Source organism: Rhincodon typus, chromosome 33, assembly GCF_021869965.1.
Source record: "Rhincodon typus isolate 14 chromosome 33, sRhiTyp1.1, whole genome shotgun sequence".
NCBI lineage: Eukaryota > Metazoa > Chordata > Chondrichthyes > Orectolobiformes > Rhincodontidae > Rhincodon > Rhincodon typus.
Window position 1 is genome coordinate 25,405,181 of NC_063364.1, and position 18,008 is coordinate 25,423,188.

General features: G+C 41.4%; 1 protein-coding gene across 1 annotated transcript; it reads left to right on the forward strand.

Annotated features, from left to right (window-relative positions):
* The first annotated feature begins 10,191 nt into the window (after window positions 1–10,191).
* Window positions 10,192–17,537, forward strand: LOC109925279 (gonadotropin-releasing hormone II receptor-like). Its single transcript, XM_048615952.1, has 3 exons — window positions 10,192–10,743; window positions 16,196–16,400; window positions 17,098–17,537. Exons 1-3 carry the CDS (start codon window positions 10,192–10,194, stop codon window positions 17,535–17,537), a joined length of 1,197 nt encoding a protein of 398 aa, XP_048471909.1.
* The last annotated feature ends 471 nt before the right edge of the window (window positions 17,538–18,008 follow it).

Genomic DNA, 18,008 nt, shown 5'->3' on the forward strand with positions numbered 1-18,008 from the left:
TTTCGGGCCTAGACCCTTCTTCAGAAATCTAGGCCCGAAACGTCAGCCTTCCTCCTCCTCTGATGCTGCTTGGCCTGCTGTGTTCATCCAGCTCTACACCTTGTTATCTCAGATTCTCCAGCATCTGCAGTTCTTACTATCTCTGAAACTCTTTTACCCTATGTGTATTTTTAGATCTAACGCTTTCCCTATTTAGAAATAGCTGGAGCTCCAGTTATCTCTAAATGCCCTCTCTGGATTGACATCAGGCCTCAGTTCTACCAACCTGAAAATGTTCGATTCACTTTCAATAAGCGAAATAAGATTCTTCGTCCATTAGTCATTTGTAACCACTGGGCATCGGGATACCTGTCACAACTGAGTGCTTGGTGTTGAAGAATTGTTCTGCATGCATTCTCAAGCTAATTATAGTCTTGGATTGGCAATAAAGAGGCATAAAATGAGGAAGGTTTGCATTGATATAACACAATTTCTTTAGTTCAGGCTGTCCCAAATCCCTGTGCAATTCTCCTGAAGTTAGAGGAAATGTAGCAATGAATTTGCACACAACACGATACCAGAAACTGCAACGTGATAAAGACCAGATCATTTGCTTTAGAAATGCTGTTGATGGTTAAATATTGACTAGGACACAAGGACATAGGACACAAGTAGGCAATAAGACGGCAAATCATTTCTGCCTTTTCTGTTGCGATTCTACGCATGCCCCAAATGAGGAGTATGGGATTGATCAGCTGTGTGTGGCAATTGTCACAAAGCATCTAAATCCCTACTTCCCTAATTTTTGAAAATAGACTAGTGCCTGAATCATGCTTAGAGACCTCTGTGAACATTTCACTTTAGATTCTCCAACTCAGCCTTATTATAACACAAGTGTTAACTTCCTGATTTTAAATTGCCAACATCCATTTAAATATGGCAGCATTAATTTGTTCTGATATCTTCTGTGAAATTTAGAGGAGACACAGAACACAAAGGCTGATTTACAGAACGTCTTGTTTTACTTCTTAGTATCATAGAATCCCTATGGTGTGGAAGCAGGCCATTTGGCCCATTGAGTCCACACTGACCTTCCAAAGATCATCCCACCCTAACCCACCCCCCTTACTCTCTCTCTGTAACCCTGTATTTCCTGTGGCTAACCCATCTAGCCTGCACATCCCTGAACACCAAGGGCAATTTAGCATGGCTAAACCACCTCACGTGCACAACTTTGGACTGTGGGAGGAAACTGGTGCACCCAGAGGAAGCCCACACCGACACAGGGAGAATGTGCAAACTCCACAATGAGAGTCATCTGAGGCTGAAATTGAATGCAGGTCCCTGCTGCTGTGAGGCAGTAGTGCTAACCACTGAGCCACCGTGCCACCCTTTATGCAACTAAATAATAAATTATATGTATGCTGGATAATATAAAATATTACATTTTTGCAAAAAAAGTACAACATAAGAAGCAGTGACTGCAATAGAATTAATGCAGAGTGACTTAAAGGATGTTGCCATAGTACTAGAATTATCACTTTCAATTGCAAACAATGTAGTAAAGCAATTTAATGAGCAAACAGTATGCTGGAACCATACAGTACAACTCTATCAAGGTTATGCTGTATTATGCTAAACTAAGGTTGAATACCATTATTTTCTAATGAAGGGTTATTGGATTGAAAAGCTAATTGTTTCTTTCTTCACAGGTGCTGCTTGATCTGATGTTCTTTTTTCATTTTGGCCAGATGATATCTTAATTTATTTCGGATCCATTTTGCCATTACATCTGTCTTTACATATGTCAATTTCCAGAAGTCACTTAGTTAAGGACACAAATCAATTTTAAATTACAGGCTATGGCCTGGAATGTTCACATTCTAGTCATTATAGTTTCTTATGCAAGCAATTACTTTGGCTTGTGTTTAGTCAATGGAAATTAGATTTTGTACCCTTAAAGGGATATGCCTGAACATTCAAAGAATAATACATTCGAATTGTATACTATAATGCTACCACCTTAATAAGCTAAAATGCCATGACTTAATCATGAACCATACTACAGTAGATCCAACTGTAAGAAAGCCTGGAGACTTTCTGTTACAAAGATATGATGAGATACATTTTTTAAAAAAAGAAAAATAGTAATTTCTGAGATATAAACAGTTAAAATGTGTTTTCATAAAGGCTTCAGTAACCATACTTAAAAAGACACATTTGTAAAAATATCCTTTCTGACTATTTCCTTAGATTTCCTTTGGTCATCTGCTATGTCATAAACATAATATTGTAGAAATAGCATTGAATTTTGAGACCTGCATTGCTAATTGGTCATCAGCTTGCTTGTAACACCTCACCTCTGAGTGATTAGGTGTTCAAGTTTGACTCCAGGATTTAAGCATGAAAATGCAGGCTGACACTTTGCTGCAGTACTGATGGACTGATGGACTGCTGGAAGTGCCATCTCTCAGATGAGGTATTAAACTGTGCACCTGTCTATCTTTCAGATGGGGTGCTATTTCGAGGGACACCAGTGATGTTCTCCCTGGTGATTTGCCCAATATTTATTCTGTAATCAGGAGCACAAATATGGATTAACTGTTCATTATCACACCACTGTTAGTGGGAGCCTGCTACACTCAAATTGGCTTTTGTGTTTCTTTTTAAAGTCCAAGGTTAGACTCAGCAAATTCAAAGAGGAAGAAAACTATACGGGTGATTAAGCTTATATAGAAAAGGAAAATGAAGAGAGTTGGAGTAAGGGAGAGCAGTCATATAAATGTGCCCCAAGGAGGGAGCTGTGGATTGGGATTTGTTTGAGGGGTTGGTGGGGTCAAGGGGGACAGGAATTTGCAGCATGGTTTCTTTCCAGCTGAACTAACTCTGAGATGTTACTCTAAGCAGTACTTGTGGAAGCGAGTTGACTCTCAGAAACAAACCGTGCTACCAGTTGATCCAGACAGGTGGGCAGTCAAGGAAGAGCAAATTACTGCAGATGCTGGAATCTGAACTGAAAACAAAAAGTGCTGGAGATCACAGCAGGTCAGGCAGCATTCATTGTAGTATCTCCACCCTGCTCACCATCCAAGGGCCTAAACAGTCTTTCCAGGTGAAGCACTGTTTCACTTGTACCTTCTCCAATCTTGTGTATTGTATTCACTGCATCCACTGTGGCCTACTGCACATTGGAGGAACCAAACGCAGACTGGGAGACCGCTTTGCAGAACACCTCCGGTCTGTGTGCAAGCATGACCCCGACCTTCCCATAGCCAGTCATTTTAACACAGCGTCCTACTCACACTCCCACATGCCTGTCCTTGGCATGCTGCAGTGCTCCAGTGAATCACAGTGCAAACTGGAGGAACAACATCTCACCTTCAGACTAGGCACTTTACAACCTTCTGGACTTAATATTGGACTTAATGTTGAACACATCTTCAAATTGTGAACCCATTCCTTCCTTTTCTTTTAGCTTTGCTTGTTACATGTTCTGTCACCCTCTCTCCCCTCACCTCACCCCAGAAGGACACTCTGTTCTTTCCAGTCTGGTCTTTAGACACACCATTGTTCTGCCATTCTCACATTCCGATCACTTAATCTGAACTATCAACATCTTTTCTCCCCCAGCACTCCACACCCCCCACCCCCCACTACTGCATAAACACTGGCCCCTCATACTTCATGTCAGCTCTGATGAAGAGTCATCTGGACTTGAAATGTTAGCTTGTTTTCCCCCCATGGATACTGCCTGACCCGTTGTGATCTCCAGCACTTTTTGTTGCCAGATCTGCAGTCAAGATGCGGATGTTTGATTAGGGAGCCTCACTGAATAATGGGAGCTGAGGGGGAATAAACCTCTCATCCTGGACTTTTATTTTCTTGACTCAGATTTTTCTATGTTACAATAGCGACTACACCAAAAACATATTTTGTTAGCTTTGATGCACTTGGGGACATCCTTTTCTAACTACAGCTGTTATGTGTCAGCTGGGAAAGGAAACATGAAAAATTTTTCCCTGTTAATAAGTCACGCTGCATTTGAAGTTAAACTCCAGTGGGATGCTGGAAGTTAAACTAGACTAGATGAAACTAAGTGATCTCTCACAACCTATGAATTAGTATACCCTTTCCTATATACATATACCATGTAACTCTGAATATGATGAGCTCTATCATTGTATTTAAGACCATCATCTCCTCCAAGAGTGGTAAAATAAACAATGTAGCAGTCTGTGCCTTACATTAAAAACTATGGAATAATTTTATTAATAAAGGAAGCAGTGGAGGAAGCAGCACAAGAGATGACAGTAGGTTTCGGAACATAGCCTTTTTCACAATGAACGCAGAAAATAAATGGAAGCAATGCTTTTATAATGCTGTTATTAACACCCAACACATAATATCATCATCATGTGATGACTTCAGCACACCAATGAACTGAGGGCACAATCCCTGAAATATAAATTTCCATTCTTTGGAGATTGACTGGCGACAAAAGAAATGGAAAGTATATCTTATAGAACCAAACAAATCTGCCAGTCAAGCATCAATAAAATTGCCAGATTACCTGTAATACTGGTGATTAGCTGCTGGGGAGTGTCAGCTATGTCCCTTTATGGTGTCAAATCAAAATCTATTAGACACTTGACTCAAATTCCTTTCCACTGAATGTGCTGTTCCCCAGATAAAAGCACATCATTGTACCAAATGGTAATCATTTTCTCTTACATATACTATATTTAAATATTTGCCCTTAACATAACATTAAACAAAAAAAAAGAGATTGGACAACGAGGAAATTCTGTTTAATGGACTGAAGATATACACCAGTAAACAAGAAAAAAAACTGCAGATCTTCAAATAGTTACAATTAAAAAGTGCTAGAAATATTTAGTGAGTCAGCCCAGGAATCAGCTATAGAATGGTGCAGCGTATTAGGTGGGCACTTGGCACTTTGCGAGAGCTGTTCACTAATGCTCTTTTCCCATAGTCCTGTCATTTTAACCCCCACCGGCAACGTGTTTCTCCAATGCCCCATTTGAGGCTACTGGAACTTTTTCCACCATCCTCAGTGCATTCTAGACCACATATCTGTGCAAAATCTGGCTTTGGAATCTTTTGCCAAACGTGTCAAACCCTTTTGTCACTGTAGAGACAAGTGACAACTTAACATTTCAAGCCTTTTGTCCATGCTAAAAGATGTTGCTGTAAATTCATACTCCATTCTTTCTTCCTGTATGCTGATAGAAGGTTATACCTGAAACAAAAGTTTGCTACTTGTCTCTATTAGAGCCAAAATATCTGGGCATCCCTGAGGGACTGTAGGCCACCAGCAGCAGTACAACCTACAACCTCATAGCGTGGCATATTGTCTGCTCGACTATTACCATCAAGCCAGGGGATCAACCTGGGTTCAATGAAGAGTGCAGGAGGGCATACCAGGAACAGCACCAGGCACACCAGAAAATGAGGTTTCAACCTGTTAAAGCTACAAATCAAGACTAGTTGCATGCCAAGCAACATAAGCAGCAAGTGATAGACAGAAATATATGATTCCTCAACTTATTGGTCAGGTCTAAGCTCTGCAGTCCTGCTCTATCCAGTTGTGAATAGTGGTGAAATGTTAAACAACTCACTAGAGGAGGAGGTTCCACAAATACCCCCATCCTCAATGATGGGGGATCCCAATATATCAGTGCAAAAGACAGGGCTGAAGCATTTGCACCAATCTTCAACCAGAAATGCTGAGTGGATGGTCCATCTTGGTCTCCTCCAGAGGTCTCTAGCATCACAGATGTCAATCTTCAGCCAATTCGATTCACTCCAATAAATCTCTCATCCTTCTAACCTCAAAGGGATAAGGATTCATCTTGTCCAATCTTCCCTCATAAATTGAGCCACACCACATTCCAGATTTACATTTTATATTGCATCCCGGTGGTGTTTTGAATGGAATTGAATTGTGGCTTTACCTGAAATGAAAACAGTCTGTATATACTTAATGAAGATGTATTTTGACTTATTTAGCAACACAATAATGGTGGAATGGTGGCACGCTGGTTAGCACTCTGCCTCACAGCACCAGGGACCTTGGTTCAAATCCAGCCTTGGGCAACTGTTTGTTGTTGCTGTGTCTGTGTGAGTTTCCTCCTGCAGTCCAAACATGTGCAGGTTAGTTGGATTGGCCATGCTAAAAATTGCCCCGTAATGACCAGGAATGTGTATGTTAAGTGGGTTAGCCATTGTACAAAAGCCCATGCTGGGTTGCAGGGATGGAGTGGATTTTGGGTGGAATGCTCTTGGGAGGGTCAGTGCATGCTCGACGGGCCAAATGGCATCTTTCTGCACTATGGGAGATTTTATGATTCTAAAACAATTGTGGCACCCTAAATGCTCCATACCCCTCATCTCCACTGCTTGACAAATAATTGGGTGAATCAATCCTGACAACCTGTGTTTTCAGTGTCTGGATGAGGTAACATATCTGTTCCCCCGAGTATAAGGTGTGAGTCTGTGTGTGTGCTTCCTAAGGAGAAAGTGGGGCTTTGTCAGCAGTTGAGTTTGGGGAATTCTGAAGGTTAGGGTCAGGTTTCCACACGTGTCTAACATGCTGAGGAAAAACGACTGGAGTGTGGAAGAGGCGAGGTGCAGGAGGCTCAGTCTGTTCTGCAGTGCTGGTGAGTGCAGTTGCTGTGAGTGTGCATGTTCGAGACGCATTGCCACTCTCGTCCTCTCTCGCTGCACGGTAAGAGCATTAATCCTTCCTCACTGCAGCTTGGATCTGCCCCCAACAGAAAGAACCTGAACTGAACAGAGATGCTCCGGCTGACTGGAAGTGTACCTTCCCTCAGGACCTGCTCTGCCCGCAGAAAGCTCAGCATCTGGAAATCTCCTTGTCCCTTTCCAAGGTAAGAGATGATTAAAACGGATATCGAAGAGACTTATGTTTCTTTTTGTTTTTTTTTTAAACATTTTAAATTGAGGAGCGGGACAGTTGAAGAAGTAATGCGCAATAACACCATTCGTGCTTTTAGACCTCCATAAACTTTTCCAGGTATTTCAGTGTGTTTCGATGGGAATAAAATGCTGAGCGGATGTGTCAGCTAATGATAGAGGTCTGTTGGTTCAGCCTGCAATACAGTTTCTGCATCAGTCAATCTTCAACGTGAAAGAGTTACTGTCCTGAAATTCAAACTCCCCCCAACCCTCTCCATCTGGTCTATTACATCGTGCTGAAAATAATATCTCCCACTGGGTTAATTTTCATGTAATGATTAATGGGTCCTAGCTGTAGAACACACTTCTTAAATCTTTCTGCCCGTCTCCCCTCCCCACCAAAATCCTCCTTTAACCATAGACCCGTTTCTGGAACCTAGTTTATGGCTCCCTGATTTCCCTCTTTATATGGCTCAGCATCAAATTCTGCCTGATAGTGCTATTGTTGAAGCCCTTGGGACATTTTGTTTTGTTAAAGAAGCTATTTAAATTCAACTTGTACTTGCACAGCAGAGCTGAATCTCAGCAAAAATTGATTGATTTGGATCTTGCTTGCCCTCAGCAGTGGGACTGATTTATCCCTGCTGGTTCCTTCCCCCATCCCCACCCTCTTTAATCACCTTTCATTCTTTCTCAATATTTGGTTTGTCAATTCTGAGCATGTTTTTGCAGGCAACCAGATTCCGCTTTACCCTGGCCACTCATTATTTTGTTTGTAACTCTCTTGATCCATCCTTTCTTCCCCTCGTCAATACTCAAAAGCTGTTCCAATCCTCTTCTCTTTGGCCTCCTACAAAACCTTGCATTGTCATAGAGTCATAGAGATTTACAGCATGGAAACAGACCCTCCGGTCCAACTCGTCCATGTCGACCAGATATCCTAAATTAAGCTGGTCCCATTTGCCAGCATTTTGCCCATATCGCTTGAAACCCTTTCAATTCATATGTCTATCCAGATGCCTTTTAAATGTTGTAATTGTACCAGCCTCCACCATTTCCTCTGGCAGATCATTCCATACACACACCACCCTCTGCATGAAAATGTTGCCCTTTAGGTCCCTTTTAAATCTTTCCCCTCTCACCTTAAACCTATGCCCTGTAGTATTAGACTCCCCTACCCTGGGGAAAAGCACTTGACTATTCACCCTATCCATGTCCCTCATCATTGTGCTCTTGTCTCCCGGAAATTGTCCGCTGGGAAATGTGGTGAGGGAACACATGTCTTATTCGCATCTGTAGGAGCTTGTTCTTTGCCCAGAAATGAATTTAACATCGAGGTTAGGTTTGAGCAAAGGAAATTGAAGTGTGCATTTTTTAGGATAGGTTTTGATAAAATAAGCAAAAAAAAATGTTCCTATTCACTGAAGTTACAAGGATGAGGAGACACAGATTTAGAATTTTTTGAGGAAGAACCACCAAGAGGTTACGAAGAAGAACTATTTTATACAGTGAGTGATGATGACCTGGAACTTGCGAGCATGGTGGTAACGGGCAGTCAATGATTTCAAAAAGAAATTGAATAGAGAGAAATAAACTTGCAGAGCCATGAGGATAGATGAGGCTAACTGGATTGTTCAACAGGGAGCTAGCATGGACTCAATGGGCCTAATTGCTTCCTTCTATGCCATTCAGACTCTATGTCTCAAACACCAAGCTGGGTATCAGGTATTTCTCCAGCTCCTCATTTATTCCATCTTATCCTTAGTTTATCTTATTGCAACCTCTCCAGTCTGTGGTTCCTATTGTTTAATCTGTAGGCCATGTCGCTTCTTCTTGAGTTTCTTACATTTCCATGCATCTTCCACTCCCCTAACCTAACTCAGCTTTCTAAACCTTTCGAATAAGTTTCTGTGTTGTTTTATAGAATGAGATGGGTGAAACGTCTATGCTGCTCTCATCCTGTCCAGTTGTGTTCAGGTACAGGCCACCAGGATTATTGCTTGCAAGAAAAACAAAGTTGCTGGAAAAGCTCAGCAGGTCTGGCAGCATCTGAGGAAGGGTCACCAGACCCGAAACATTAATTCTGTTTTTTACTTCACAGATGCTCCCAGACCTGATGAGCTTTCCCAGCAACTTTGTTTTTGTTCCTGATTTACAGCATCTGCAGTTCTTTCGGTTTCCATTTAGGATTATTGCTTGGATGAATTAGTACCTGATTTCTGAAGGTTTCATCATTGCTGCCCCTAATTTCTCAGCTGTAAGTCTGATCCATGCTCGGGCACAAACCTTAAGAGCGCTCCCACCTTTCGGTCGGAAGGTTGTGAATTCAAGCCTTGTTCAAGACATGAGCAAAACATTGATGATGATACCTCATTACAATACTGGTAGAATATAGCACTGCTGGAGGGGCCCTTCTCTCAGTTTGAGATGTCAAAATGACTGCCCTCTCTGGTGGATGTAATGGTCCCATTATTCTGAATGATATTTATCCTGCAATTAATATCACACAAACAAATTTTCTCATGATTATTATTATTTTTGTGAAATATAGTTAAGTTTAGCTATTACATTTCCTGTATCAGTTTACAAGTAGTTAATTAAGTAAAGCATTATGAAATGTTCTGCTTTTCTTAATTCAACATGTGCAGGCATGTTATGATACATGCCTTAGATAGGTGGGACTTGATCATGGATCATCTGGCCCAGGGCTGGGGTCACTACCATTATGCTGCAAAAGCCCTCCCTGAAATGTTCTGAGATTGAAAGAGGCAACTGTATATACATGTAAGTCTTTCGTTGAGAAAAGGCACCATTGGTGACCCACAGTGAAGTCTTCACTGAGTCTAGCATCTTTGTGAAACTTGCCCATTCATAGTCAAGTTTAATCTGTCCCCATCTGACATTGGTATATTTGTGCTTCCTGCAGAAGTCAGGGATTTGGTGAGGGGGGCTCTAGCTATGTTTTCAGGAACACTGAGACCAATTGTAACAACACGATTGCCAACGAGCCAGAGGTCAGCTGCATTAGCAGAGACAAGCGGTCATGATTTTGTCTCTGTCCATGCTGTTTTGTTCAATGTGTAACATTCCTCTCATTTACTTACAGACCCTAAGGACTGGGATACCTCCTCAGGACAATATTGATGTAAACAACTATGTGCATTTCCAGTTTTAAGATTCACATGATCACCTGCCTATCACAAAAGAACTCCCACTGTGATTGATCCCATCAAACAAATATCCTATTACATATTGCACATCATAGCATTTAGAATGAATGTCAGTAGTGAAGATACTATCAATCCTTTCCTGAAACAGACTCTTCTCTATGACTATAATGGTACGTGCGTGGGCACTTCCTTGGGGCATGCTTGCAACAAAAGCAGTGCCCGTCACCTTCAGCTGCCAGTCTTCACCAGTGCAGCGAAAGTTAGAGTCGGGATCACTATTCTTGTTTTCACTATTTCTGCAGTCTGTAACCTTGCTGTGCTGTGGACGACCACTCAGAATCGCAAGAGGAAATCCCACATAAGAATTTTGATCTTGAATCTAGCTGCTGCGGACCTCCTGGTAACGTTCATCGTGATGCCTCTGGATGCCAGCTGGAACATCACAGTTCAGTGGCAGGCTGGGGACATTGCCTGTCGGCTACTGATGTTCCTAAAGCTCGTAGCTATGTACTCCTGCGCTTTTGTCACTGTGGTGATTAGTATAGACCGACAATCTGCCATTCTAAATCCTCTGGGCATCAGTGAAGCCAAAACGAAGAATAAGATCATGTTGACAGTAGCTTGGATTTTGAGTGTCATCTTGTCCATTCCACAGGTGAGAGCTGCTTAGGAATTGGGAGTGCAAATTGCTTAACATTTGGTGCTCTTGTTTCTTTTTTGCAGTTGAATTGTGGAATAGCCTTTGTACAAATCCAAATAATATTCTAAAAAAATTGAATGGATGGTGTCTAAAGGCACCATATTTTAACCTCTGTAGAGACCTTCTATTACAACTGAACTGCATAACAAACCACTCTCATGGTTCTCCAGGGTCAGGAACTCTTGAGTCAGTTCTTAGGCCACTCAAAAGTAATGGTCCTCATGTACGTAAAGGAAGTGACAGGGAGATTTCCCATTGGGAACACCATATCACTAGCCTGAGGGGTTAGTGGAGTCTGGGGCTTGTTCCTGTCGTTGTGCCTTTCAGTCAGAAACTGTCCTGAGAATTCAGCTCGAGTCTGAGAATCTCAAATGTAAGATGTATTCAATATTGACAGTCCAGTGTTTCAGAGAGATCAACTGAAGAAAAATCTCTTTGTTTTAAAGTACACTGTCTTCATGAACTGAAGAGTTTAACTTAGAAACAAATGGGGCTGAGCGACAGAGAGAAGGCTCGAGAGCTGATATATGATCTTATAACTGTTCCTCACATTTAGGCTATTAACTTGTCTTAAACATCTTTTCTGTTCAACGCTGTGCACCTCAAAGTGAGTGATTTTGGTGTTGGAGACTGGAACATGCTTTTCTCTGGGGACTCAAAGACAATGGCAAGTGCTTTAATGGCAAGGTCTGGTTAAGCACAGATTATGTACAAAATAAAATTCCATCTACATTGTACACAAAACGAGGTCAAGAGCAACGAAAGTTTGATGTAAGCATGAGCTCCTTTTATAACCACTGTTGCAATAGAGTGACATTCCTCGATTTTCTACGTGTTATCCTGTGTCTTCCTTTAGGAGATTAAAAAAACTCCATTCTGAGCGGACTCATGTCAAACTATGCAGGTGCATGGAAGAAAATTTCCTTTCATCATCTTAGGCTGGATTAAGATGTTGTAGAAACAATGGTATAGGATTGAGTACTTTCCTGCCCCATCCCCTTATTTTAATATCCCAGAAATAAAGGGTTAAATTCTGCCTTCCGTCCTCTGGCGGGACAGTTTTATGTGAAATTTTGCCATGCTTTTTCTTAAAGCCAAATCCTCAAATTAAACATGCAATTTTTTTTAAAAAAACACTCATTGGATGTAAGCATAGCTGGCTGAACCAGCATTTATCACCCTTGAACCGATTGGCTTGCTAGGCCTTTTCGGGGCAGCTAAGAGTCAATCACATTGCTGTGGCTCTGGCATTATATGTAGGCCCCAAACCAGGCAAGAATGGCAGTGAACCAGATAGGTGTTTACATCAATCATTAAACTCACTGTTAGTTAGAGTTTTTATCGAATCCAGATTCATGGTGGGATTTGGACCCATGCTCTCAGAACATTAGTCTGGGATGCTTACTAGCACAGTGATATTACGACAAGGCTCTGAACAGACCACTCAGATCCTCAAGAGACTTTTTAAAAATAGTTTGTGGAGCATCATTAGAATTGCAGCTTAGATGGAAGACTGAAGGAGTTTGTTCAGTTTGTAGACCCTGGGATACAACTGGTGAGAATAGGCTTCTTTCCAGTCACTAACTGAGATGGCTGTCAATTCAGCCTAGTCTCTCTCTGGAGGTCAAACAGCAACTGATGTAGAATTCCAGATTGTAGCTATTTTACATCACCCTGTTCGACATGTTACAATATACATCCAAGGCAGATGGGACTTGAACCCATACTTTCTGGCCCAGGGTCACAAGGGAAAACAAGCTCTTTGGTATTTTCATTCAACCTGTTCAGCAATGTTATTAGACAGCTGTGGTGCAGGTGGAATTTGAACTGGGGTCTCCTGGCTCGGAGGTACTGACACTACCACTGCATCATAAGAAAACTCAAGATGGAACAGGTAGTTTTTCAATGAGTATTGATTTAAACACAGTAAGAAGTCCCTGTTTTTGGATCAAAAGAAACAAGTTGTGGAAGTTCACCATATCGGTGATAAAATCGAGAAAAGGGCTGAGATTAGAGCTTAGAGTTGAGCAAAAGACAAGTTATCAGATTCTGAGATAGTAGGTACTACAGATGCTGGAGAATCTGAGATAACAAGGTGTAGAGCTGGATGAACACAGCAGGCCAAGCAGCATCGGAGGAGCAGGAACGCTGACGTTTCGGGCCATTTCTGAAGAGGGGTCTAGGCCCAAAACGTCAGCCTTTCTGCTCCTCTGATGCTGCTTGGCCTGCTGTGTTCGTCTAGCTCTGCACCATTTTATCAGATTCTGCTTTTTTTTTCCCCACTCTTTATCCTGCCCAGAAACATTTAGAAATACCTTTTTTAAAAGCTTTCCCAGATAGGGGGACAGCACTTAAACTTTACGGTATTACAAAAATCAAGCATTACTAGACTGAGCTTGCACCTGCAAAATCCTATTTAATCAGTGAGAAAGGCTGAACAAAATCAATGGAAAATCACTTTCAGCGGTTGAGTTCAAACATCAGATTATTCTTTAAAATCTGTGCACAGTGATTTTACTGGGTCTGTCTATTCCTGACCATCATGATGAGAGAGTCATCTATTCTTCTGCTTTTTTTTTCAAAATCTGCTCCATCTTTTAACCTGTTCTGGGTCTGATGAAAGGTTGCTAACCTGAAACATTAATTCTGTCAGGTCTGGCAATATCTGTGGTGAGAGAAACACAGACAATATTTTGACTTCAGTGTGACTTCTTCAGAACCAGAAAGGGCTGGAAATTTTGTTTTATACTTTAAACAGAGATGGAGGAGGGCAGAGGGGAACAGATGGTGCGGAGGCCCAGTGGAAAAGACAAAGGGGTTGCAAAGTGTAATGAAAGAGAAATGGAAATTTCAAATGAGTGTAAATTAAGGTGTGAAAGGAGGAAAATGAGAGAGCAAAGTAGACATGACACAAACAAGACAAGACTATTAGGGGGGATTGGGGAGCCCTGGGGAATGTAAGTAAAATGAAGAACAGGCATTATCAGGTCATGCTCTGAAGTTGTGGAATTCAATATTGAGCCCTAGAGGCTGTAAAGTGCCTAAGCAAGAAATGAGGTGTTGTTCCTTGCATTTGTGTTGCGCTTTATCATTATATTGCAGCAGGCTCAGATCAGAAACGTCAGCATGAGAGCAAGGTGGCTTATTGAAGTGTCAAGCAACTGGATTTCTATGGACAGAATGGAAGAGTTCCACAAAGCAGTCACCCAGCCTGCGTTTGGTCTCACCAATGTGAAGGAGGCTACATTGTGAAAATGCAGCAGGCTAGATTGAAAGAGGTGCAAGTAGAATACTACTTCACCTGGAAGTTGTGTTTGGGGCTTTGAACAGTCAGGATGGAGGAGGTGAATGGGTTAGTGTCACACTAGATTGTCTGCAATTGCATTGGAAAGTGCCTTGGCGGAGTGAAGAAGCATTAGGATGGAGGAGTCATCTAGGTTGTTATGGAGAGAATGGTCCCAGTGAGTCAATGACAGTAGCAGGTAGGGGAAGATACGTTGGTGGTGGCATCCTCCTGGATGATGATCCTTTAAAGGGAAGACTAGTTAGGTGGAAAGTGAGGATGAGGGGAACCCTGTCGTTGTTCTGGGAAGGACGGAATGGGGTGAAGATAGAAGTGTGGGAGAGGGTTGAGGGCCCTGTCAGCCACAGTGAGGGGAGGTCCTCAGTTGAGGAGAAAAGAGGTTGTGTCAGAGGCACCCTGCTGAAAAGTGCCATACTCAGAACAAGTGTAATGGAGATGGTGGATCTGAAAGAATGGAATGGAATCCTTTCAGGAAGTAGGGGATAAGGAAAGTTTCATGCTAACACAAATGAAGCACAGTGCAATCTCGAGGACAACACTTCATGTTCCAGTTCAGCACTTTACAGCCTCAAGGTCTCAATATTGAATTCCATGGCTTCAGAGCCTGACTACATGATGCCTGTTCTCTACTTTTCTTACATTTCCACATACCTACCACCATGGTCTTGTCTTGTTTGTATCTTTCGCACCTCTGTTACATCTCTGATTATCTTTCCTCCCAATTAACGACCCTTTTGTCTTTGCTGTGGGCCTCTGCATTATCTGTTCCCTTACTCCTCTTCTGTCAAAAGTATAATAAACAGAAGGGTGAAATGGTGGCTCAGTGGTTAGCACTGCTGCCTCACAGCACCAGGGTCTCAGGTTTGATTCCAACTTGGATGACTGTGTGGAGTTTGTACATTTTCCCTGTGTAAGCATGAGTTTCTGCTGGGTGCTTCAGTTTCCTTCCACAGTCCAAAGATGTGCAAGTCTGGCAGTATTGGCCACCCTAAATTGCCCATAGTTTGCAGGGGGATGGGTCTGGGTGAGATGTCCTTTAGAGGGTCAGTGTGGACTTCTTGGGCCAAATGGCCTGTTTCCACACTGTGGGGATTCTATTTAATGAAATGCTTTCCAGTTCTGAAGAAGTCATACTAGACTGAAAAAGTTGAACTGTTTCTCTCTCCACACATCCCACCAAACCTCCTGAGTTTCTCTAATTTCTCTGTATTTGTTTCAGATTTCCAGCATCTACAGGATATCACTGTTATTACATTCACTCTGTTTCTGTCTCCACAAATGCTGCCTCACCCATTGAGTGTTTTCAGCATTCTATTGTTATTTGAGTTTACATGAGATTTCGATATTGCCAACTTCAGTCAAATATACTTCACTTTAATCCCATAGTCATTACAAATTCTCAACAGCAATTTTCAAATGAGACAAACAAAGAGTAAACAGACTCCCACAAGGCTTGCACTCCTCAGATATCCTAAGCTGTTCTCCTCACAAGTCTGGATGACATTATCATAGCACGTGATGCTTGTAGACTCCTCAGTATTAAGACTTTTAGACCCATATGCAAATTCTCACTCTCTCTCTCCAACTTATTCTCTCTCTCCCACCCTTTCCCATCTTCCTCTTTATATGGCCTCTCCCCCTTTAAAACCTGCTTCATTTTCACTAGTTTTCCTTTGGCATGACATTTATGTTGCTGATTCCCCCTTGTACAGTCTTTGGGAATTTTAAAGCACATTATATATATAAATACAAGTTCTTCTCTTATGGTAGATATCAACAAACCTTGTATATACTGTAGCAGTTTAAGTGGGTGTCATTGAGAACAGCAGCATCATTGTATATTGTAAGGAACAATTGTGACATGAATAGCAGAGAACTACTTAAAGTTCTTATAACTGGAAATTTATATTCTTCTGACATATTCACTGGCAACATAGGCAATTATTAAAGAAGCAGCGAACAACATCTACACAGAAATAGTTACAGTGATATAGAAAGAAATTTAAAGCGGTAATGCCTAATCTATTCTTTTTGTTCTGAGGTAGTTGAGTTACTTGGAGAGATGGAAGACTGTATTTGAAACTTCATGCTTTTTTCTTATAGATTGTCTTGTTTCACACTGTAAGTATTACTGAGCCTCAGAACTTCACACAGTGTTCCACAATGGGGAGTTTCAAAGAACACTGGCAGGAGACCTCGTACAACATGTTCACTTTTGTTTTCCTGTTTCTCGTGCCACTGGTGATCATGATATTCTGCTACACCCGAATCCTGGTGGAGATATCAAAGAGGATGAACAAGGGAAATTGTAAGTTGAATATTGATTGTTACCTGTGTTTTCATCTTTCCTACATGGTCACTGTACTGAAATCCAAAATTTATCTCACAATCTCCTGCTGCTCTCTTCCATCTTGGAATATCACAAATTTCAGACTTTTTGATTCTTCCCATGATTTATTAATCTGTTGTCCAATAATTTTGATCTTGATGGTGTCCTGAATCAAAGGACTCCTTCCTTTGCCTTTATTTTTCAAAGGTTTTGTGCATTCATGCATAGTGCTGTGTTGTGTTGAGTCTCATTGACCGGGAAGGTGTAAGGTTCAGTCACAAGCTTATGTTGATCTCAGAGTGTGGAGTAACTATAACAGGCATATTTCCCTAGGCTCGGAAGGGAGATATAGACACTGGGGATTCCAACACCAATAGCTCTCAAGAATCTTTGGTGGGAAACTTTTCACATGTAGTTGTTGGATGACTGTAGGAATAGACTTAGATGTAATGCTCTGGAAAGCCAAATAGTCCACAATTATTCACTTCCCAGGCTCTTACGTGGAAAATGGTTGCTTCATGAAAGCTTACCAACACCTGTGGATTGCATGCCTGTCAGAAAAGAAGACAATTAGTATGAAAAAATTCCTCAAAGTGATTACTTATTTCTGTAAGTTTTTTGTAACCCTCATGAAGGTCTTAGAGGTCATATTATTTTGTTTTGTGTCCTCTTCCAGTGTCCTCAAAAGATGTGCATTTAAGGCGATCGACAAATAACATACCAAAGGCACGCATGAAAACGTTAAAAATGAGTATAATTATTGTAACCTCTTTCATAGTGTGCTGGACTCCATATTACCTCCTAGGACTTTGGTATTGGTTCTCGCCAGAAATGCTATCAGAAGGAAAGGTCTCCCAAGCATTGAGCCACATACTCTTCATTTTTGGCCTCTTCAACACTGTTTTGGATCCCATCACCTATGGTCTCTTTACCATCCATTTCAGGAGAGGCTTGCAACATTGCTGCCATTCTGCTAAGATGGTATCCAATTCAGATCTCAATTCTACATTGACCAGATCGTTCAGGTGTTCTGCATCATCTCTTCGCCTCAAAAGGTTAACTGCACTTGCTCAAGAAGATCACAGATCAATGGCAGAAGATGAACGTCATAGTTAAGGCAGTTGCTACAGCAATGGTTATCTTGACATATACAAAGATGATGCCAGGAAAAACATCAGTGCAAGTGCAGAAAATACTCTGTAGACGATCGCAATCACCATGCAGCCTTGCAGCACAAAACAAGACTACTATAATCTTTTAAATAATGGCTTAGTTGCAGTGCGCATGTTTTAATTTTCCTAGTTCTCCCTAATGGTTTACATTTTTGTTTCTTTTCTTTGTTCCAATACTTGACCTTGTGTGTTCCTTATTATTCAAAAGTAAATCATTTCTCTATCTATAAAAGCTAGAAACAAAGCCACTGATTCTCTCATATTACCACTGATATCAAATAAAATCGAAATGTATTTAGCACTGTATTGATCCCTATGGTAGAAAGAAACATTTCTAAGTATTTCAACTCTTTCAGATGCCAGCTAATATGAAACATTCAAAAGCCCTGAGAGTCCACTGCTTACGTTGGTTATC